At 42.9% G+C, this 23,718-nt stretch overlaps 2 protein-coding genes across 7 annotated transcripts in view; one reads left to right on the forward strand and one right to left on the reverse strand.

The window, feature by feature from the left end:
* Positions 1-3,960, reverse strand: part of pitpnc1a (phosphatidylinositol transfer protein cytoplasmic 1a) — a 43,924-nt gene extending 39,964 nt beyond the window's left edge. For both annotated transcript variants that reach the window (XM_047038605.1, XM_047038604.1), the window contains exon 1: positions 3,304-3,960. In XM_047038605.1, coding sequence (XP_046894561.1) covers positions 3,304-3,351 — 48 coding nt within the window. In that variant the 5' untranslated portion in view covers positions 3,352-3,960. The remainder of the gene's footprint in view (positions 1-3,303) is intronic.
* A 14,073-nt stretch (positions 3,961-18,033) lies between these two features.
* Positions 18,034-22,974, forward strand: LOC124479742. Of its 5 annotated transcripts, none has more exons than XM_047038626.1 (17): positions 18,034-18,074; positions 18,169-18,302; positions 18,478-18,682; positions 18,778-19,173; positions 19,310-19,377; positions 19,473-19,574; positions 19,774-19,952; positions 20,108-20,201; positions 20,503-20,629; positions 20,730-20,941; positions 21,183-21,300; positions 21,385-21,476; positions 21,646-21,763; positions 21,869-21,973; positions 22,082-22,267; positions 22,354-22,533; positions 22,664-22,974. In XM_047038626.1, exons 9-17 carry the CDS (start codon positions 20,518-20,520, stop codon positions 22,897-22,899), a joined length of 1,359 nt encoding a protein of 452 aa, XP_046894582.1. In that variant the 5' UTR covers positions 18,034-18,074; positions 18,169-18,302; positions 18,478-18,682; positions 18,778-19,173; positions 19,310-19,377; positions 19,473-19,574; positions 19,774-19,952; positions 20,108-20,201; positions 20,503-20,517; the 3' UTR covers positions 22,900-22,974. The 5 variants fall into 5 exon arrangements, with proteins under 5 accessions (XP_046894582.1, XP_046894581.1, XP_046894585.1 ...); XM_047038625.1 differs by having other exon boundaries at positions 18,490-18,682; XM_047038629.1 differs by lacking the exon at positions 21,869-21,973 and having other exon boundaries at positions 18,490-18,682.
* Positions 22,975-23,718: the final 744 nt, after the last annotated feature.

Genomic DNA, 23,718 nt, shown 5'->3' on the forward strand with positions numbered 1-23,718 from the left:
CTTGCCTACCAACCAGCCTTACCTACCCTGCCAGTGTCAACCCAGCCTACCCTGCCTGCCCCATCTGCCTGGCTACGTCCCTACCCACCTTGGCCGGGTTTCCCAGATTCGTTAAGAAGCTCTTAACGCTAAGATCTTTTTAGGAACGTTCTAAGAGCGCTCTAGAACGCTTTTAGAATGTTCGTAAGAAGCTCTTACCGTTAAGAGCTTCTTAACGAATCTAGGAAACCCGACCCTTGTCATTAAACTACCTTAATTAAATCCTCTGGAAGTTAACTTCCTGTCCGTGTCTGTGTGTCGAAGGCATGGTTCCTCAATAGTATCTCTTAACAGTATGCAACAAATAAGTTTGCAATATACGTAGGATAATGAAACATAATTTAAATGTGATGAAATGTGTAGCTCTAGTCTTGGAGGTACCATATTTAGGCGTGAATAGCCGGGACTTTCTAGACCCGCTGTCCTTCTCAAATCCTTCACACTACAATTACTCAAACTAAATAATAACTCCTCAGAACAAACAACACCACCATGAGAATCACAGACACAAATCTGGACGCCTAAACGAAAGGGGCTACCATGTCTTGGAGCACTAAGAAACACAAAGACCGTACATACAGTACAGTAGCAGCACAAAACATTGTCTAAGCCCTGAGTGGCATCCTCAGGGATGTAAATGTGGGGGCATGGAGAAGTCTGTTTCGGAAAGAAACACCATTTTTTTTGCTCTTTGAAGATAATGTGCGGTGGCTTGGAGATCAAACAGCTTGCATCTCATCACAGCCTGAAGAAGACGGAGCTCTGTGTGGAGTCGCACTTGTAGATGAGCAGGACTGACTTCAAAGGCATGTGTAGGCTATGGTAGCTGGATATGGAAGCAAATCGTGACCAAAATTCAAATTAAAATGCATTTCCAGAAATGCATTTTCATTTTAAGAATGTGGCTGCATTATTTGACTCATAAATCAAATTAGTATTCAATCATCCTATTTGCATTTTCATTTTCTTCTTTAAGACTGCTCATTCTTTCCCTTAATTAAAATGAAAACGAAAAATACATTTGAAATTTAATTAAAAAAATATGCCCCAGCAAATAGATACCAAAATTCAATTTGAAATGTAAAATTTGAAAATGAAAATGCATTTCCAGAAATGCATTTTCATTTTAAGAACGTGGCTGCAAAATCGTGACCACAATTCAAATTCAAATGCATTCCCAGAAATGCATTTTCATTTTCAAGAACGTGGCTGCAAAATCGTGACCACAATTCAAATGCATTTCCAGAAATGCATTTTCATTTTAAGAACGTGGCTGCAAAATCGTGACCACAATTCAAATTCAAATGTATTTCCAGAAATGCATTTTCATTTTAAGAATGTGGCTGCATTATTTGACTCATAAATCAAATTAGTACTGATTAGTACTGAGCGGACATTGCATTTTCATTTTCATGTTCTGCCCGCAAAGAACTGCCCATAATTCGAAAACGAAAATGCATTCTGAGCGGCGCAGTAGAGTGACGTCAGTAGCCGCTCTTCTTCAGCTCCCTGCTGACCGAGCTACCCATCTTGTTCGGTAGGGGGCGGTGTGCACATACGCATTGCATTACATGGCAAATGTGCCGGGAAATTGATTGAATTGCCAGGTCTTTAGAGGACGCATCACAGATCATGGCGCTCCCTCAAATTGTGCAGACACTGATAGAATTAGCTGAGCTGGTAGAAACTAATAATATATCTGAGTCTGATGCCCGTGACCGAGTAGAACAAGTCACAGAGAGCTTGGCTGCATACTCTGCCGTCACAGACGTACACATTAATGAGGTTGCCATAGTAAACCTCTCTTCAGTCCTGGAACGGCTGGATGCTGTGGAGCCTCAAATGGGACGGGGACGACCAACCATCCACATCCCGTTCGAGTCCATCGAAAACTATTTATTAAATGGTCTACTTTTTCCTGTGAAAGCAAGCTGTTTCACCTTTGGCCTGGTTCAGACAAAATCTGAATTTCCGCAATCTGAATTTAAATTTCCGCAATCTGAATTTCAAGAATCTGAATTCCTGCAATCTGAATTTTAGAATGTTTTATTTTTGGATCAAAATAATTCAGTTGTATTAAATTTGGCATACAAATAATTCAGATATTATATATTCAACAGCAATATATTTCAGTTTTATGAAATTCGACACACAATTATTTCAGATCTTTCATATTCAAATTCAGATACTTTTGTCAGGTCACGATTTTGCAGCCACGTTCTTGAAAATGAAAATGCATTTCTGGAAATGCATTTGAATTTGAATTGTGGTCACGATTTTGCAGCCACGTTCTTAAAATGAAAATGCATTTCTGGAAATGCATTTTCATTTTCAAATTTTACATTTCAAATTGAATTTTGGTATCTATTTGCTGGGGCATATTTTTAAAATTAAATTTCAAATGTCTTTTTCGTTTTCATTTTAATTAAGGGAAAGAATGAGCAGTCTTAAAGAAGAAAATGAAAATGCAAATAGGATGATTGAATACTAATTTGATTTATGAGTCAAATAATGCAGCCACATTCTTAAAATGAAAATGCATTTCTGGAAATGCATTTTCATTTGAATTTTGGTCACGATTTGCTTCCATAGCTGGATGTGGTGGCTCTATCTCTCTATCGCTTATCATGGCTGGCAGTAGTAGCCGACGTCTGCACGCACACACAAACAAACACAGAAGTTTATCACAACTTCATGATGTAGGTCTAAACGATAATGAGGCTCTTACAGCACGTTTTTTTAAATGATCCTCTTCATTCCTTACTACTTCTTATTCACCTCCACTCCACATCTCTTATCCATCCTCCACTTCTTTTCACCTAAAGCTTTTCCTCTTAACTCACCCCTCAGTCAAATATGACAGCAGTTTGGTGAATCAACAGGTGGACTGAACAAGTACAATAGTTCAACACTTCTTTGAAAATATACATAGGTCTACTCTTACTTAAACCCAGTGCTTAAACTTAAACAAGTCCACGTATTTCGTATTTCCTCCACAAATATTACATCTTTGATCTTATAAAGATTGAGCATCTATTTTCAATTGGCATTTACCATCGGTTACAGCGCCATCCCTTGGTTAAGAAAGTTACTGCAGTGAAGTGAACAAAAAGCTCAAGTGAGTACTACATTCATTGTGAGTGTGGGGACATTTGAAAAACACTGTTTCTACAGAAACACCACATAACATGATCATTATATTTACTACAGGGTAAAATTGTATAGTTCACAAATACGAGAAAGAAACTAGGTAAACTAACTTACCTCCTCCACTGTAAGTGGCATACATATTCTGTATTCCTTCATCAGCATAGTCCTCTTCTGACAGTTCACTCAAGGATTTGAAGTTGAAACGACGTTAACCTTCAGCACTAATAGGGAGCTGTCTATTGCAACACAAGCATTTGACAGTGCACGAAAAATGTCATAGCAACCAGGTTGGAGAGACACGTTTTAGATCTTCATTTCATTTCCAAAACCCTACGTATGCATTTCATCTCTTTTCCACAGACGGAAATCTAGATCCGTTGTATTAGAATCTACCGAGCTGTTGATAGGAAGCACATCATCGTGATGCGGACGAAATGGATGAGAACGAAGAATAAAGTGTTAAGCTAAAACTGTCTAATAGAATGACACAAGTTCACCGCAAACCCTGTCCTCGATTGAAAGCCTAAACAAGGGTGCACTAGTCAAAACGCATCTCTCGATTGAACTGTGGGATTGTGCGCTCCGTGCGCGCTCCAGCTGCTCCAAGTGAAAAGGGTAGTCTGCGTCCCATACACGGATACCCAGCTCTATATTAGGCCTATTGAACCCATGTTGTACGTCGGACGAGTCGAACCTTGATGTAAGGCTGTAAGTCTGGCGGTGAGCAGTGGAACACTGTTGAGTTCAGCGTTTTCCCCTCTCCAGTAAGCTTCCTTTCCCCTCACTTCTCAGAGACCGTACACCGCCGATGTGGGCACGCTACGCGCCACAGAGTCGAGCTGTGTCACTCTTTCTGTCTGTTTGTCCGGAGACGCATCTTCTAGGAAAAACTGCCAATTTATTTAAAACGCATCTAGGTTTTTTCCTATCAAATATTAAGTCATTGAAATCTTAATGTTCATTTTTGGTTTACACGTGGTTTAAGTAATGCACATATGTAGGCCTATTATACTGATTCTTGTATTTGTATTGTCCATTCTTTATTGTGTGGATCCAAATAAAGTACCTAAATGCCCATTTGTAGGCTTTCGATTGAGATTAGATCGTCCAACACAATAGTCAAAATGTCTTTTATTTTGAAAAAAACTGAAGGAACTTTTCCCCCGGAAAAATACATGACACACCTCCAACACTCGCGCTAAAATATAAATGTTGTTCCTTCCGCACAGTGACGGTGCCACAGTCCTACCGTTTATGAAAGTGCTGAAGCAAGGAATTGTCTTTCGGTTTTAATGCAACTGCTGATTTATCTCTCATAGCAGATGTGTAATTCCAGGCCCCCTGCAACTGAATTATTGGCTTTTGATCTGGAAAGTGACTGATTGTTGTAACTCTAACCGCGATGCAAATTTTCGCAATGTTATACCCTATTGATTTATGATTGATGCTAAAACTGAAGTTTAATGTACAGTGCATCCGGAAAGCATTCACACTGTATGCTTCACGTTTTCCACATGTTGTTTCAACCATATTCCAAAGTTGATACATTCATTTATTTCCTAATAGACTTACTCCATAATGATTTTTAAAAAAATTGTGAAATTGTTTTTAGCAACGAAGAAATCATATACGTTTTCACAGCTTTTGCCATTATACTCAAAATGGAGCTCAGGTGCATCCTGTTTCCACTGATCATCATTGAGATGTTTCTAAAACTTGTCCACCTGGTAAATTCAGTTGATTGGACATGATTTGGAAAGGCACACACCTGTCTATAAGGTCCCACAGACCTCCGAGACATAATTGTATCAAGGCACAGATCTTGGAAAGGGTACATAAACAATTCTGCATCATTGTAGGTCCCAATGAGCATAGTGGCCATCATCCGTAAATGGAGGAGGATTTGAACCACCAGGAATCTTCCTAGATTGAACTCTTTGGCCTGAATGCCAAGTGTCATGTCAGAAGGAAACTGCACTGCTAATCACCTGGCCAATACCAACCCTACAGTGAAGCATGGTAGCAGCATCATGTCGGAGGATGTTTTTCAGCAGCAGGAACTGGGAGACATGTCAGGATCAAGGGAAAAAAGGAATGCAGCAAGGTACGGAGACATCCTTGATGAAAACCTGCTCCAGAGCACTCTGTTTTATATAAGAGATAATGTATAGAACGCCGGTCATTATCGGGAAAATAAGCCCCGACAGGCAGTGGCGCCTTAATGCACGGGCTTTACTGGGCTTAAGCCCGGGGCCTCGATCAATCAGGGGCCTCTTAATAATAATAATACAAAATAATAATGATGATAAACGTCCGTATTCGCGGTGTCATTACTCTGCTCTACAGTGGTAGCCCATCTGGTGGTGGATGTGGAGGGATCCCCCCCCCCCGTCTAAACAAAATCAAATTAAATGTATTTGTATAGCCCTTTTTACACGCAAGCATGTCACAGAGGGCTTCACATGCGCCCATAGAACTGCCCCTCAACCAACCTAAACCCTCAAGGAAGACAACTCTCAGAAAAAATGGAAGAAACCTTGGGAGGAGCAATTCAGAGAGGGATCCCCTCCTCCAGAGACGGTTGGTAGGAGAGAGGAGCAGAACACAAGCTAAACATAGTTATACAGTGTCAATGGGTTTTGAAAGACCAAAATCCATTGTTCGGCTTTATAGACGTTGGATGGGACCGGGAAACTCGCTGTTGGCCGTCATGGAGACTGGATTCCGGGTGACGACCTGGTCCAGCGTTGGCAGACCGACGACCAAGCAGGTCCTGACAGCTCAAACCCCCCACACCACAGGGAATGTGTGGGGGGGGACAGAAAGAGGAGAGCAGGGATACGAGAATGCCAGGAGCAGCTAACAGTTACAGTCATAATAGAATGAGATCCCCACCGGTCAAAATGTAACAAAATGTAACAAAAACTGGAGAGGGTACAATTTCTGGGGAAATTGTGGGGTGTGCTTGCTTGCGTCGGTTGCAGATGGGTCCATTTAATATGAAACAAGCTGAACCCCCTTTGAGACAAGCTATTCTAAAAACATTGTCTGTATTTTCTTCAGATGGACTCGGGATTCAAACAGTACCATCTGCTAACTGAAAATATGCCCCCAAACACAACTTTTTGGTGTCAGTCTGTCAGTCTAGAGCAGCTAGCCTAGCTGCTGTTGCTACAATAGCCAAACTACAGTGAGGGGATTGTTTGAATGCGCCTGAAATTTAAAACGTTTCTTTTGACATAAAGTTTAGGCTGTGAAGACAGCGACGCACCACAGAAGCTTGAGTTTATATTAGTGCTGTCAGTTTAACGTGTTATTAACGGCATTAACGCAAACCTAAATTAACGGCGTCAATTTTTTTATCGCGCGATTAACGCTCTTTTTGGCCTAGCAAACTTTGTAGTTTTTTTCACATGCTGTTGCAACAATTACCGACGTTAGAAAGACTACAACACCACACCGGATCTAGCTAGACCGGAAATAAAACAACAGGCACGCCACACACACTTGTTTGGCTTGCGAGCCGGCTAAAGAGTAGTAGCAGAGCCCGTTTACGGATATTAGACATTCTCTGGTAGTAGGCTAACGTTAAGTTTTGAGTGGATGGCGAGGGCGAGACGCCAAAATGGATGCCAATAAGATTCTGAATGGAAAGTTTACTTTTAAAAAGTTGCCAAATGGTTCCATTGACAAGACCAAAGTGATCTGTGTGTTTTGTCGTTGTAAACTGAGTTATCATCGCAGCACGTCCAGTCTGAAATACCACTTGATGGCCAAGCACACAGCTGATGCGATTCATGCGAATTCTCCGCCCCCTCGTCAAAGCCAGGCGATTGCAATGTTGTTTTCAATAAAAAAATATTTGCACAAAGCAATCCGAACCACTTTTCCATGTTGATAAGAGCTTTAAAATTTGAAAAAAGAATGGGACAAAAAGAAATCAAGGGACATTTAGAATAGATAAAAATGTGCGATTAATTGATTAATCACGAGTTAACTATGACATTAATGCGATTAAATATTTTAATCGTTTGACAGCACTAGTTTAAATACATTATTTAATATGAAATTACTTACTATACATGCAAGTCTTGAATTGCATAATTGTATAAAGCTGCTAGAACACCATGGCACGATACAATACTTGTTGTGCAGCAGCAATGCGCGTTGTATCCATGCGTCGTTGCTTACGTGTGCTGATGCTGTGACGTAGCTAGCACTGAGTTCCCTTCGTTGACACAATGAAATTCAGCCTAAACCGTGCAACAGAACGTAAATAAAAAGACAAGCAACTCAATCGCTAGCACTCCGCAAGTAGTCCAGTAACTTTTAAACCCCCGCGTACTCCTTTGCTTAGCGACGTCAGCTGATTTGAAGCCTAAAGAATGTTCAACGTAAGCCCCCACCGAAACAAGTGTTATTGCCTTCTGCGATCCTATTGTTTGCCCTGTCTGGGCTTATTTTCCCGATAATGACCGGCGTTCTATACATTATCCCTTACATATTTATCTATAAAAGAAAAGATGATTATTTAAGTTTTACTTTGTCATTATGGTGTAGTGTGTGTAGAATTAAGGGAAAAAAATAATTGAATTCATTTTGAAAATAAAGATGTAACAACACAATGTGAAAAAAGTGAAGCGAGGTGAACACTTTCCAGATGCACTGTAAGTTCATATAATAAATACAATACATCCACTGACCAGTGGGGGTGGTAACACCAGGATGACAGGGGCCTGAGGAGAGAGTTCTGGTCTGAGGGCCCTGAGGAGAGAGCTCTGCAGTTGGACCCCTGGCCAATTACAATCTACAGGGGCCAGTTGTTCAGAAGTGATCTGATCGGATTTTGGGGATTGGATTGGATCACATCTTAAAAATGGGATGTTCAAAATAAAAGAAGGATTCTGTAATTGGATTAGATCACGTAATCCAGTCTTGGTTTTGATCTGGATCAAAAACGTATTACGTTACAGAATAGGACTACAGAATACATGCCCAAAAATGTAATTTGTAACGCAACCATTACATTACTGAATCTGCGTAACGTATTCTGAATACTTGGATTACTTCCACATTGAATTGCATTTTATAATATATAATATATTAACATACCATGTTATCACATCATGGCCTACAAATGTCATACAGAGGAGGACTTGTAAGGAAACATAAGACAGTAGCCTAACTGAAGACAGTAGGCAGTAGGCTAAATGTAACTAACTGCACTAACTGCACATTGAGCTGCTGTGCATACAAGCATACTACAAAAATCTAACCGCAGTTTAAGCTACCACTAGCTAATTTTAGCTAACGTTAGCAAGCATGTCAAACAGGGCTAACGGCTCTGGAGCAAGTAAATCAGCACATAAGAGAATGTAAAGTCGCACGTCAGGGACTAACTAAACACAATTAACATCTATTGCTCCCAACGCGTTATCGTTATTGCCTTCTGCGATGCTATTGGCTGACCCAACAGACAACAGGTTGCTAAATTGAATAATCCAATTAAAACTCCACAATTCTTATATTTTAATCCATCTGTATTACCAGCCAGCCTTCATACATCATGTGGTCCAGATGACCAATTCAATCGCTTATTACGGTTCCTCCGGTTGGAGGACCCTATTGTATTTGTTGGTTTTATTATTATTATTAATCCCTTTCTCCTTGCGCCACAATAACTCATGTTATTGGTCACAAATGTTCTAATTTGGCACATTGATACTACAGGCCAGTGGGTACCACCACACCAATAATGGGCCACATTGGACCTTAGGGGGAGCCACAGGCAAGGCCCAAACGTCCAATTTTCAAAGTGATGGCATTTCTGCACCATAGCTCCAATCCTTCTGGAACTTGGTATACCGTAATTTTCGGACTATAAAGCGCACCTGAATGTAAGCCGCAGCAGCTAAATTGAATAATGTGTACATATATAAGCCGCACTGTACTAAAAGCCGCAGGTGTTTTAATGTTTAATTACCATATGTAAGGGTTCGTGCACAGAGGGGATTGTCGGGAAAGAGATTGCTGCTTGAGAAAGTTCCCATTTATCAACATTTCAACAAAGTTCCATATTTGCATAACGTATTCAATCCTCATCTCCGTCTTCTTCCTGCGTACTAAAACCAACGAACTCATCTTCGTCACTGTCGGAATCGAACAGGCTCAGGGTTTTGTCTGCCACTCTCCTCTCTCCTTCGTTGTCGCTCTCAAAACCAACAAACTCCTCTTCGTCACTGACGGAATCGAACAGCCTCTGAAGGGCTGTGGTGGCGTCCTCCTCTTCATCACCCAGCAGTCCAGCCTTTCGGAACCCGTTGATTATCGTGGATGGTTTGACACTCCTCCACGCTATCAGGATCCATTAGCAAACATGAGCGAAAGTTGCTTTTCGCATGCGACCAGTTTTGGTAAATGATTTATCGCCGCTAGTCATTCACGCCTCCCACTGAACGCGTAGTGCCACTTTGAACGCACGATTGACACTGATGTCGAGTGGCTGCAGATGCTTCGTTGTACCCCCAGGAATCACAGCTGGAATTGAGTTTGTGCTCTTGATGGCTGCTTTCACAGGATCTGTGATATGGGCCCTCATGCTGTCCAAAACGAGCAAAGCTTTTTTTTGGCAAGAGAATCCTCCAGGGCGCTTGACTTAACTCTCATTCAGCCACTCCTTCATTACGCTTTCCATCATCCACCCTTTCTTGTTGACTTGAAAGGAGATGCCATTCGGGATCTTTTCTTTTGGCATTGTAACCCGCTTAAAAATCACCATTGGCGGAAGCTTTAATCCAGATGCTGTGCAGCCAAGAACACAAGTGAAATTCGTTCTCTCGTGGCCAGTGGTTCTCAACATGATGGACGATTCACCTTTCTTGTTAACTGTCCTAGTGAGAGGCAGGTCAAACGTCAAAGGCACTTCATCCATATTTATGATCTGGTCCGGTCCGATGGAATATTCCACTCTCTTTCTTTGTGTGAATTCGCCGAAGTATGTTATTTCTTCCTGCTAGTCGGGAGGGAGTTGCTGACACACAGTCGTCCGCGCCCTGATGGACAGTCCCTTTCGTCTCATAAATCTGAAACACCAGGATGGTCACCGTCCGTCCGTCCGTCATCTGCCGCTTGTCCGGGGATCGGGTCGCGGGGGCAGCGACCTAGGCAGGGAGGCCCAGACTTCCCTCCCCCCGGCCACTTCCACCAGCTCTTCCTGGGGGACCCCGAGGCGTTCCCAGGCCAGCCGAGAGACATAGTCCCTCCAGCGTGTCCTGGGTCTTCCCCGGGGCCTCTTCCCAGTGGGACGTGCCCGGAACACCTCACCAGGGAGGCGTCCAGGAGGCATCCTAATCAGATGCCCGAGCCACCTCAGCTGGCTCCTCTCGACGCGGAGGAGCAGCGGTTTTACTCTGAGCCCCTCCCGGATGACCGAGCTTCTCACCCTATCTCTAAGGGAGAGCCCGGACACCCTGCGGAGAAAGCTCATTTCGGCCGCTTGTATTCGCGATCTCGTTCTTTCGGTCACTACCCATAGTTCGTGACCATAGGTGAGGGTAGGAACGTAGATCGACTGGTAAATAGAGAGCTTCGCCTTTCGACTCAGCTCCTTCTTCACCACGACGGACCGATGCAGAGCCCGCATCACTGCGGACGCCGCACCGATCCGCCTGTCGACCTCGCGCTCCATTCTTCCCTCATTCGTGAACAAGACCCCGAGATACTTGAACTCCTCCGCTTGGTTCAGGATCTCCTCCCCGACCCGGAGATGGCACTCCACCCTTTTCCGGTCGATTACCATGGCCTCAGATTTGGAGGTGCTGATTCGCATCCCAGCCGCTTCACATTCGGTTGCGAACCGCTCCAGTGAGAGCTGAAGGTCACGGCCCGATGAAGCCAACAGGACCACATCATCCGCAAAAAGCAGCAACCCGATCCTGAGGTCACCAAACCGGACCCCCTCAACACCCTGGCTGCGCCAAGAAATTCTGTCCATATAGGTAATGAACAGAATCGGTGACATAGGGCAGCCCTGGCGGAGTCCAACCCTCACCGGAAACAAGTTCGACTTACTACCGGCAATGCGGACCAAACTCTGGCACCGGTCGTACAGGGACCGGACAGCCCCGATCAGGAAATCCGATACCCCGTACTCTCGGAGCACCCCCCACATGAGTCCCCGAGGGACACGGTCGAACGCCTTTTCCAAATCCACAAAACATGTGTAGACTGGTTGGGCGAACTCCCATGTACCCTCCAGGACTCCGCGGAGGGTATAAAGCTGGTCCACTGTTCCACGGCCAGGACGAAAACCACATTGCTCCTCCTGAATCCGAGGTTCGACAATCCGACGGACCCTCCTCTCCAGGACCCCTGAATAGACTTTCCCAGGGAGGCTGAGGAGTGTGATCCCCCTAAAGTTGGAGCACACCCTCCGGTCCCCCTTTTTAAAGAGGGGAACCACCACCCCGGTCTGCCAGTCCAGAGGCACTGTCCCCGATGTCCACGCGATGTTGCAGAGTCGTGTCAACCAAGACAGCCCTACAACATCCAGAGCCTTAAGGAACTCCGGGCGGACCTCATCCACCCCAGGGGCCCTGCCACCGCGGAGCTTTTCAACCACCTCGGCGACCTCAGCCCCAGAGATAGAAGGCCCCCCCCCGATGTCCCCAGACTCTGTTTCCACGTCGGAAAGCATGTTGGTGGAATTAAGGAGGTCTTCGAAGTATTCCTTCCACCGATCCAGGACGTCCCCCGTCAAGGTCAGCAGCGCACCATCCCCACCGTATACAGTGTTGACAGAGCACTGCTTCCCCCTCCTGAGCCGCCGGATGGTGGTCCAGAGCCTTTTTGAAGCCGTTCGGAAGTCATTCTCCATGGCCTCGCCGAACTCCTCCCATGCCCGGGTTTTTGCCTCCGCGACCGCCAAAGCCGCGTTCCGCTTGGCCTGCCGGTACACATCAGCTTCCTCTGGAGTCCTACCAGCCAATAAAATCCGATAGGCCTCCTTCTTCAGCTTGACGGCATCCCTCACCTCCGGAGTCCACCACCGGGTCCGAGGGTTACCTCCGCAACATGGCCCATTCGGACTCAATGTCCCCGGCCCCCCCCGAGACATGATCGAAGCTCTCCCGGAGGTGGGAGTTGAAGCTCCTTCTGACAGAGGGTTCCGCCAGCCGTTTCCAGCAGACCCTCACATTACGTTTGGGCCTGCCAGGCCTGACCGGCGTCCTCCCCCACCATCGAAGCCAACTCACCACCAGGTGGTGATCAGTTGACAGCTCCTCCCCTCTCCTCACCCGAGTGTCCAAGACATGCAGCCCCAAGTCCGATGAAACGACTACAAAGTCAATCATCGAACTGAGACCTCGGGTGTCCTGGTGCCAGGTGCACATATGGACACCCTTATGCTTGAACATGGTGTTCGTTATGGACAAGCCGTGTCTAGCACAGAAGTCCAACAACAAAACACCAGTCGGGCTCAGATCGGGGGGGGCCGCTCCTCCCAATCACGCCCTTCCAGGTCTCACTGTCATTGCCCGAATGAGCATTGAAGTCCCCCAGGAGGACGAGGGAATCTCCGGGAGGAGCGCTTTCCAGCACCCCCCCCAGAGACTCCAAAAAGGGTGGGTACTCTGAGCTGCCGTTTGGTGCATAAGCACAAACGACAGTGAGGACCCGTCCCCCCACCCGAAGGCGGAGGGAGGCTACCCTCTCGTCCACCGGGGTGAACCCCAATGTACAGGCGCCGAACCGAGGGGAAACCAATATTCCCACCCCAGCTCGACGCCTCTCACCAAGGGCAACTCCCACCAGGCGCTCGCCATCGAGCCCCACCCCCGGGCCTGGCTCCAGGGGGGGGCCCCGGTGACCCGCTTCCGGGCAGGGGCAACTGAGAACCATTGTTGTGTTTCTTCATGGTTGGTTTTTTGACCAACCATGAAGGATGGTCACTAATCTGGTCACTATTGCACTGTACTCCACTTACGTTAGATTAGGTTATAGGGTTGAAACAGTTTTTTTGTGCATTAGGGTTAGTATAGCATACTATTTATTGTTATCTGTAATTTAGGAAGTTTTAGTGTAGGGTTAGTATAGTCGTTTATTTATTGCTATCTGTATATTTAGGAAGTTCACTTATCTAAGCTCAGCATAGATGTAAATTTGTTCTGTATACTTATATATTATGTTATGCCAGGTGCTTGCGTTGTCTTGTCTTAAGAATTTCAGTGCCCAGTCTAACCTTGTGTTGTTCTGTGCACCTGACAAATAAAAGACTTGAAACTTGAAACTTAATGGTCCACCTTCAAAATTTTCATTTTGGTGGCGACTGTTTAAGCTTTCAGTCGGATCTGCACGGTGGAAACACCTCGGCCGTCTGCTCTCTGTGTGTTCACCCAATCTTCAAGAAAGTCTTCATGTTCGGGCCATCTGCTTTTATGACCTATGAAAGCTTTTTTTGACTTTTTGCAGTGAGACAGTTCTTCCCGCTGGCGTCTCGGACGTCTCACCATTGACTCATTGATGCCAAGGCTACGCGCAGCAGCTCTATTTCCTTCTTTTACAGCCAGATTGATTGCCTTTAACTTAAAAGCTGCGTCATATGCATTTCTACGTTTGTTTTCCATAATGACGGTTTGTGCATGAAAACCTCCTTTGCACAAACTGTCTCGCTCTCATAATGTATGTCTGTCTTGCTCTCGTTCTGTCCCTCGTTCTGTCTCTTGTACCACTCTCGGTTCCACTTAGTGGCTGTTAGCTGTAAAAATCCATAGATTAGCCGCACCTTTATATAAAACGCAGGGTCGAAAACTGGTAAAAAGGCGCGGCTTGTAGTCCAAAAATTACGGTACATGCCTCAAGAACCCATAACGTCAGACTTGTGAATGTTCTTGTACTGTCCAAATTTGGGACAACCTTCAAAACCATTCTGCTCAAGAGGCATTGATCCAATCGACTTGAAATGTGTTATGTAGAATACATGTCTTTCTATAGGGTGATATGGACTAAAAAATGCAATGCGAAATGGCTGAAAGCGGTGTATTTATGTAAATGTACACATTGCCACAATATCTTTGTGTCCAATAAATCGAATCGCATTTTGACTGATGGTTTTTCATCCCATATTGGCTTCAAGATGACATCATTATGAAGTACCATGCACAATTTCACCTTGATTTGTCAAAAGATGCCGGAATTACAGCTGTTTGAACTTTGGCTGGATCTAACAATGACCAAAGCTGCCTTATCTATTCATATAAACTCAACAGTTGAGGTGTAGCAGAGATGATAGAGAAGCTGACTTGCAACCATAAGCTCTTGAGTTTAAATCTCCATTCAACCTGCTGTTGTTTGCCAAACATTAAGTCATTTTGCTTTTGTTGGTCTTGATCTTCTACAATGTACATTTTTATAATATCTTGCCATTTTGAGGAGGAACCCGCAGTAATGATACGGTTATTTGGCTTATATTGTGGCTTCACAGGTCTGTCAGAGGGGTTAGATCAAGAGATCATTTATAATGCAAATTTAACAAGACAATCCAACACAAACTAACAGTACACTGATACATTATTGGGAGTGGCACCACCTAATATCGTTTCCTCATGAAGTATAACGGCAATCCTTTATTACAGGATTGACAAAAAATGAGTGGCCACACTCTTCTGACCTGATATGTTGTTGTACTTGCAATAAGTCAATTCATATTTGTAAAACATTGAAGAATTATTAATAACTCTTAAGGTATAAAAATGTAATAAATTACAATTCCATCCGCAGCCTCTATGTAGTGCAAATATTCCGCTTTTTTTAGGGGTGGAAAAATAATAATAATAAATGTATATGTAAGAGAACAATGGTTGTGCTCGCCAATTACTGACGCTTAAACAAAAGGTGTTACTTTCATCCCCGGTCTCCCTACCATTTTTCAGAAAAACTACATTTTAAAAGACAATGTTTTAGACATACAGTACTGTGCATAAGTCTTGGGCACCCAAGAGTTTTTACACAAATGATGTCTTATACTGTATTTCTTCAATGAAATGCTACAGCTTTTCTTGAATTCCATGTTTCGATAAGGGCGGTGTGTACACAAAGGCAGCTTTTATTATCAATATTTAATTTGTAATTAAGAACAACACAGGAATTGCGCAAAGCAATTTATTAATTATTAGGCGACATCTCTCATCGGTGAGGAGGCAGATGAGGATACTTATAGTGATGCAGAAAGTTTTGTACCGTACCTATTTGTAGTAAAAATACATTAGAATTATAGCAAATCAAAATTTACTGTTGCTACATTTTTTCGTTTAAGTGTATCAGATTTGAATGCAACATTTAATCAAAGAAATATATGGTATGATATATGGTTTTTACCAAATATACCTTGTTAATATGTAAATGCAAACATATTTTGTCCTTTATTTGGGCAAAAAAATAAATTAAAAAATTCTACATATTTCAGCCGTCGCTGGCGTAGCATGCACTTGTTGTGATTCAGCTGTAATCCTGCTTTCTTTAATGTGTCGAGGGTGTTCTTGAGTCTTTCCTCATGAAGTTCGGCAGTCTCTGCATAAATCAATATTTCGTCCATGTAAGCTTCTAAGTCCTTCAAAAGCTCAGTCATTTCCCGCTGAAAAATCTCTGGAGCGCTAGTAATTCCGAAAGGAAGTCTATTAAAGAAAAATCTTCCAAACGGGGTGATAAACGTGGTCAACTTGGCGCACTCAGGGTCCAGTGGTATCTGCCAGAAACCACTTGCAGCATCCAGCAGTGAAAATAATTTAGCATGAGCCAGCTTTGGCAGAATGTCGTCAATTGTGGGCAGCATACATTTCTCTCTCTTCACTGCTCTGTTTAAGTTCTTTAAATCCACGCAAATCCAAATCTGTTCTTGGTTTTTCTTTGGCACCGCTACCATTGATGCGCACAACTCGATTGGCTCTTTAATTTCAGTAATGACGCCACAGGCTACCATTCGATCTAGCTCTGCTTTAACTTTAGAGAGCATAGGCACAGACACACGTCTTGCCGTTGACAACAGCATTAGGATATGGAGTCTCATGCTCTTTCAATTCAGCGATGCGTTTCACTAAGCCCATAGCCACAGCAAAATTTCTCCCTAAAAAGGTGGCTGCCATCCCCACTGATCACATGCACCTTGAACCTGAACTGCTTCTGGTTCCACTGAGTGTTTAAAAATTTCTCCCTAAAAAGGTGGCTGCCATCCCCACTGATCACATGCACCTTGAACCTGAACTGCTTCTGGTTCCACTGAGTGTTTGCTGTAAAATAGCCTAGACAATTCAGCCTACCCCCTGGGCTATCTAGTGCAGTGCTAACTTTCTTGAGTCTGGGCTTGTTTTCCATTAGGCTAAAAGTCTTTTCAGATATGACGCTCGTATCTGCCCCAGTATCAATATTAAAGTTCACAAAAGTGCCCTGAATAGGTAATTTTACAGACCATACATCACTGGAATCCTTCACCTGTGTGATCTTGCCGAGGAATGGTGGCTGGCGCTGTCCGTCACCGTCTGCACAACCCAGTCTCATCCCAACTCGTCAAATATTGACGCTTGGGCAGAGCCCTTTGGCGTCACTATACCGACGCCGGGGGATGCCTTTTTCGTCGTTTTTTGACGCCTAGGGACGCCCATTGACTTCCATGTTAATATGTTCGGCTTTTCCCGTAGAAAATTGTGAACTATGGCGTCGTATTTTGACGCATTAGGTCTCCCATAGATTTTGATGAGCGGCTTTCGGATTTTTACGAAACGTCACCATAATAAGTCGGGTGATTTCGTAAAAATCCGGCCGATGTGCTTTCAACATGATTTTTTTTGTTATATCCAAGACATAAACGTTATCAATGACATAAACCTTATTTAAGGACATAAAAGTTATTTTTAAAATGGACTGATACCAAATAAACCGATCTAAAAAGGTAGGCCTATATGCATGAAAAAGAAAAGAAAAATAGAATCCATCGGGGGAGGAATATCATTTTATTTTAATCATAATTTTAAGCGCATGGAAGCAATCATGTCAAATGCATTGACAGCAAAACCTATAAATTATCCAACATTATTGTAATTTTATTATTACACACGAGTCGCCTAAAAGTTTGACGCTCAATATCTGGCTGGAACTACTTCTTGTCACCCAAACCTCCGCTCTCTCGTACTGAAAAGGTAAGCTATTATCGATGAGGTAAACGTATATTTAAGATACTATCCTACTATACAGTTTTTTTTAATTGTTTTTAGGTTGGTTTAATGTTATTATGTTTGACGTACATTGCCCGGTGCTTTGCATCACCAATATAAATTAATTGACTTTGTAAACTGCAAAAATAGGCTAATACACTGTGCCAGCTAGTTAGCTAGTCTGACGTTATGTCATGCAAGGTCATGAACCGGTGCACTTTCATTGGACTCAGACCAATGTTTATCTTTGCTGGCGTGGTCCTTTTTACATCTCATAGCTTGCTAGGTATGACATTTATTGTATTGTATTTTTTATCTTTTCTTACTTGCAGCTGAAGTCACGCATTTTCTGGAAACGATATCGATATCCTTATTACCTCACCATATTATTACCTCACCATATCCTTGCCTTACTGCCTATTTTAATAATTTGTCAGGACGTACCTGTGTATACCTGTGTCCACCTACCTCTGTCCACCTGTGTTACGCCCTCCACAGGCTCTGCCTGTCTTTCTGTTTGTCTTTCTGTTTGTCTGTGTTTGTGTGAATCTCCAGGCTCCAGTGATCCAGTCCACCCTACCTGCACAAGATCCACACCTGCGGTCCAGTTTCCCAATAACTTGCGGTGACATACCCTGGTTTGCCCTCCACTCACCGCCAGATCGTTGTTTTTACAACCTGGTACCTACGTTCCTGGCCTCCTTGTACTTCCGAGTCTATTATCTACTATTTGTATTCAAAGTGTTCTAATATTGCACTTTCTTGTGTCCCAAAGAAACATCCCACTCGCCATCTGCCCATTTGTCTGTCTACTCTTTCAACTCAATGATGAGTGATTTGCAGTTGATGGAATTGGAGGATGAGCTCAAGAGTGTAGATACATTTCTTGAACATCTCAAGACAGAAGAGGTAAAGCAGCTTCTGTTTTGTCTATAGTTAACAGTATTCCTTCTTACCAGTTCATATAAGATACATGGAGGCGTATTTAAAAGACATGAATCAGAAGGGTTACACTACTTTAACTGCTTTTTCTGTCAGTAGTCCGAAGGCATTTCCCATATTGGTAAACCTTTCTTAAACCAAGTTGTAATTCTAGACAGAGAAGAACAGACAGAAAACTAAGACCACATCACCAAAGCCTGTTCATTGGAAGAAGAGGGACCACAATGGGGACATTGTTCACCAGCGCCCACGAGCCCTTAGAAAGCAGTCAACATCACAAAGACCAGACGAAGGAAGACATGTTTCTTCTTCACCGCCATTAGACCATGGCCAACACCTAGACCATGGTGAATAATCTTTCGTTCCAAATGCTGTATTTCAACAGTGTGTTGTGGCGATGTTGGAGTTACGATATTATTATTTTTTCTCCTCCCTTTTGAAGATTTGAATATGCGGCAGCTTGAGGACCTTCTACAGGACTCAGAGAACATGGAATCGCAAGATTTTGTTCAGCAGCCACCATTGTCCAGTTGGAGTCAAAGGCAGAAAGAGGTCCAACAATGTTGGCAACAGGCGAGGCCACAGAACCTTGACAATTTACTTTCTGCTGAGAACATCGTACAGATGACATGCAATCACTGTCACGTGAAAGAAGCTGTCATCCGTTGTGGGGAATGTATGCCCTCAGAGTGGTTTTGTGCTGAGTGTGATGGCTCGGTACATAAACACCACACTCTTCACAACAGGCAAACCATCATGGATGGATTTTTCAAATACATCCCACCAACAGAGGCTGTGACACTCTGTGACACTGGAAAATACAGCATTTGTGAACAAGGTTGGCATTTCTTTTACAATTGATTGTCAATTTTCTTAACAGATCATTCTTATATGAAATTGAAATGTGTTATTTAAGTCATTACTCACAACCCAAACATTATTAATTGTATACCTTATGGTTCTTTGCCTTGCAGATTGTTTTCTGCCAACAGCTCTACCTCAAAGGATATGCTCCTGTGACACCGCTGATGCAGCAGTCTCTGTTGGTAGATCCATCATACTGGTTTGCATAAATGGTAGGATCTTGTTAAACTGTTGAATTTTTTTATATTACTAACACAGACACTGTTCCACCAGGATCTCTTCCATTCCTTTGAGGCTATGAACACAGCAGCTCCAGGAATGTCCAGACAAGCCTTTACAGCAATGTTGGACCAGAGAACAAAGCAATATGGAAGAGTAAGTAAAAAGCAGTTCAAGGTCCACAAGTGGCTGTAGTAGGTAGTACATATTTCAGATTATAGACTGAAGACCTTACCACACAAAATAGTCATTTGCTTCCTTATGGATTTGAAAAGTTGCATACAAAACACAAAACATACAAAGGCAAAGATGTAGTTTATCGTTTTTGAAAGCTGTATTATATTATTTTCTTTAGACTGGCAAAGTGAATGCAGATGCATTTCAGAGAAGTTTTCTGCAATTTGTGTACTGCAACTATGAAGAGAACCAACTTCTTGGAAAGGAGCCATTGGTCTGTCCAGCCTGTAGCCCTGAAATGGTGGCTGTTTCTGTGGATGGCAACAGAAAGTTGTACAGGTTCCAGAAAACAAACCAGTGAGTTCTGTGCACACATTATGAACAGCCAATGTAGTTAATATACAGTATGTCCAGCTGTTAATGACACTGTTAATGTCAATGTTTTTTTTGATAAGTGCTACATAAATAAAAGGTCCTATTACAAAGGTAGTCCATAATACATTGTCTTAAAGGAGTGAAGAGCCAGGGTTCTTCGATGGAGTGTTTTTAGCCTGAGACTCTGAGGTGTCCAGTTTTGTTGAGGAGGTCCGGGGAACTGTCAAGAGTGTACGTTTTACATTATTCTGAACAACATTTATTGGGATTATTTTGTTCTAATTAAAGTTAAAGTAGAAAACACGATTGCCTTCGGAGAAGGGAGTCTATGATCAGGTGGGGATACAGCACTAGATTCTTATCCAGGGGGCACAGTACATTCATATTGCATATTGCTTTATCCTTCAAATGTAAGATAGGTCAGGCAATGACAAAATCTTGACAGTTAAAGTTTGTGTGTTTGCGTGAACAGTCCTGCAATCTAGTGTACTTGAATTAACTATTGTCATGTTCAAATGATTTACTTTGGTAGACCGCAGGAAAAGCGATGTGTGGTGACACCCAATGGAATGCAGCAAGAGAGACTTCAAAGCGGGCCAACAATTTGGATGAAGAAGGTGTGGAATTTGCTGTGTGTAGACATGGATTTCTTCTCAAAGGTTGGTATGGGTCTGATTAAGTAGTAGTAAAAAAATAAAATAATATATATTTATATTATGATCTAAATCTTCTTTCATGTGCATTGTGCTTTTTTTAAAGGTCTGAATATGTATAGAGGAGAAATCTTTGCATATCCAATGTTTCTCCAAAAAGAGTTCCAGAGTGCTACATTTTTGGCCATGGATGTGACCTGCCGATATGTGCCATACTTGACAAAAGTGTCAGAGGCCCTGACGCATCTTCAACCCCTTCAGGAAATGAGGCATTGCTTGTCTGTGATGCATGCCAAAGCCCACAATACAAAATGCGAGGTGATGCTTTTAGCTACTTGACCGTACATTTTAGAGTATGATGTGGCAAACTGAGTGTAAAATGCCATAATAAATGACAATAGCCATACCACAGTGGTCTGGACTGACCCATACAACAACCTAGGAGTGTGTTTAAAGTTTTTCTGTAGCCCCTAAGTGCTGCCCTCTAAAGTTGGTAATCTCAGGATATGCTTCAATAACATGTGTCCACACCGCTTTACACATTATCTTCTTCCTGTAGATTCTGTGGACTGCAAGGAACCAGCAGGGCGCCGGCACCACTCTCGGTGAAGAAGTAGAGCAAGTGAATAGTTTTCTTTCCAGATGTGCCCTTACCACCAAGTATATGGCCAAGTCAGGTTTGTAAGCTTATTTCCCCCTGCCAGCCTGCAAATGTACTTGTTTTACAAAATTGTATTGTGATTTTGTTTTGTTCTTCACAGTAAGAACTGACATGCTGACTGTCCATGCTATGGGGTGGAATGAACGTAAAGAGAATGGCCTCCATATAGCCTTGTCTTCTAGATTCAAGAAGGTGTGTTCACATACTGAAGATGATTAACTTTTTAAAGCAGTTACATATAAACGTAACTTTTACTTATTATACCCAAAATGCATCAGGTTGTTATAGTACCCCCTAGTAGAAATTGTAGTGGTACAGGACCTCTGGTAGTTTTAAAGACCTTCTGTATTGCTGTTTTCAGACAGTAGAGAAGACTGTGGATGTAGCTGAGAGCCTGAAGACAATGCAGGAGCAGTTGCATTGCTGTGATGACATGCTGAAACAATGGGTTGTTGATGTCAAGCAGTGGGCCAGTAGCAGTAAGAAAAATACTTAATTCATAAACACTCTCAGTCACTTGGTTGTAATATCTGCATATCTGTAGCTTAAATGTTAAAAGTGTATTTATTTTATCTCTAATCAAGGAAGCGCAGCACCTGGTCCTGTTGATGCTCAAAGTTTGCAGATCACAATCGAAGCACTCTTTGTGAGCATTTGTCAGAAAAAGCACTACCTTTACAGACAAAATGGTATGTATAGTGTAAACATAACTAATGCAGATAAATCTTAGGCTATACTGATATCTTCATTACCATGGCAGCTCTTTTTATGTACTATTGTTTTTACTGTATTTGCAGATCGCAACAAAAGGCGACAGAAAATAACTCAAAAGATAGCCCAGGAAAAGAAACGGTTGCTGGAAGACATCCAGAGATACAACCAACAGCCTGATGGTGACCCTGTGGACACAGAGTTAGTTGTGCAGAAACTCTCTAACAAAGCTGCAGAGAGCATGATCTGGCCTTGGCAGGAACAGAACACAGGTGTTGCATCAAGATTTAACTTAAGTATGCATATAAAATGTCATCAAATTAGTTTATTAATGTCAAATGTTTTTATTCCTTGACAGACGGTGTGGACATCCTTACAAAGAAGAAGCTCTTTGACCACGTAATGCTTGCCTCACGACTAAAAGAGGAAAAGCAGATCCTTGTGAAGGAGATGCTGCAGCACTGCCAGTACCTCAAGGACTCAGTGGCAAAGGTCCAGACACTGATGGGCACTGTTTTAGTGAGCACACAGACAGGAAGTAAGTGTAAATCAAATGATCTGGCTACATGCATTTTCAAATTTATAGGTCAAACTATTTAAGTGGAAACCAATCCTGCAAGTATAGTCTTCGGTAAATTCATTTCAACATAAATTAACAACATTTCCAGGCTTGCCAAATGGATTAACCGAGGAGGGGTCCAAGGGCCTCATCAGTGCACTAAAAAGAAGACTGCAAGACCTGAGACTCAAACAGCAGACCATAGCAGGCACCTACAGATGCACTCTCAAACCAAGTAACAGGCTGGTGGAAGAGGAGGACAGGGAAATGGAAGAAGACATGGACTGGCAACGTGGCAACAGCTCGGATGATGATAGTGATGAGGAGGAGGATGCAGAGAATTGAATTCAAGTCACTTGGATCTGAATCACTCAGTCACAGCTGTAATCGCCTGAGACCTAACTTGATATACTGTAATGTATACTGTGTGTTCTCTCCCTTTGATCTTTACCTGTAATGGCCCAGGCGAGTCAATTGCAACAAAGGCTGCCTCCAGAGCATGACTGCAGCAGAGCACAGAGCATTATTTGTAAATGAGTGATAGAACATAACACTTAACTTATAACATGGGTGAGTTGGTGACCAAGCTAACGTTTTTGGGTTTTTGTTTTAGATTCACTGTTAGGTAAGGGAGCGTGCTGGCTCCGCCTTCCCATTGCGGGGAGGGCCAGCGGCTCCCAGGTTTTGGTTTTATTTTCACTAACTCAGTCTTGTTTTTCTGTTCAATAAACTTTCGTATTATTTTTTACATACATTGACTTGCGTGGTTGGACTCAATTTATGTTGGCTGGCAGATTGGGCAATTGGGAAATGATGGGGATAAATTATTCATTTATTATTCATCATATATTTATTCATAATATATTTCAATTATCCAGATTGTTTTTGAAAAATTCTGATTTAACTCTGTATAACTCGAGACAACTATCATCTCAATATTTAATATTGATTAGTGACCATTAGTGAAAATCTGAGTCTGGATGAGGTTGAAGTTCTGTGTGTAATATAAGGTGCGTTCGACTTCATGCAGCGCCGGCGTCGCCTGCAGCCCGGCTGACATGACGCAGCCAATGGTATTCTCAGATTCAAGGCAGCCGGCTGTCGACGCCGCCGGCGCTGCATGAAGTCGAATGTACCTATAGACGCATTTTCTGTTGATAGAAA

The sequence above is a fragment of the Hypomesus transpacificus genome, chromosome 17 (genome assembly GCF_021917145.1).
Source record: "Hypomesus transpacificus isolate Combined female chromosome 17, fHypTra1, whole genome shotgun sequence".
NCBI lineage: Eukaryota > Metazoa > Chordata > Actinopteri > Osmeriformes > Osmeridae > Hypomesus > Hypomesus transpacificus.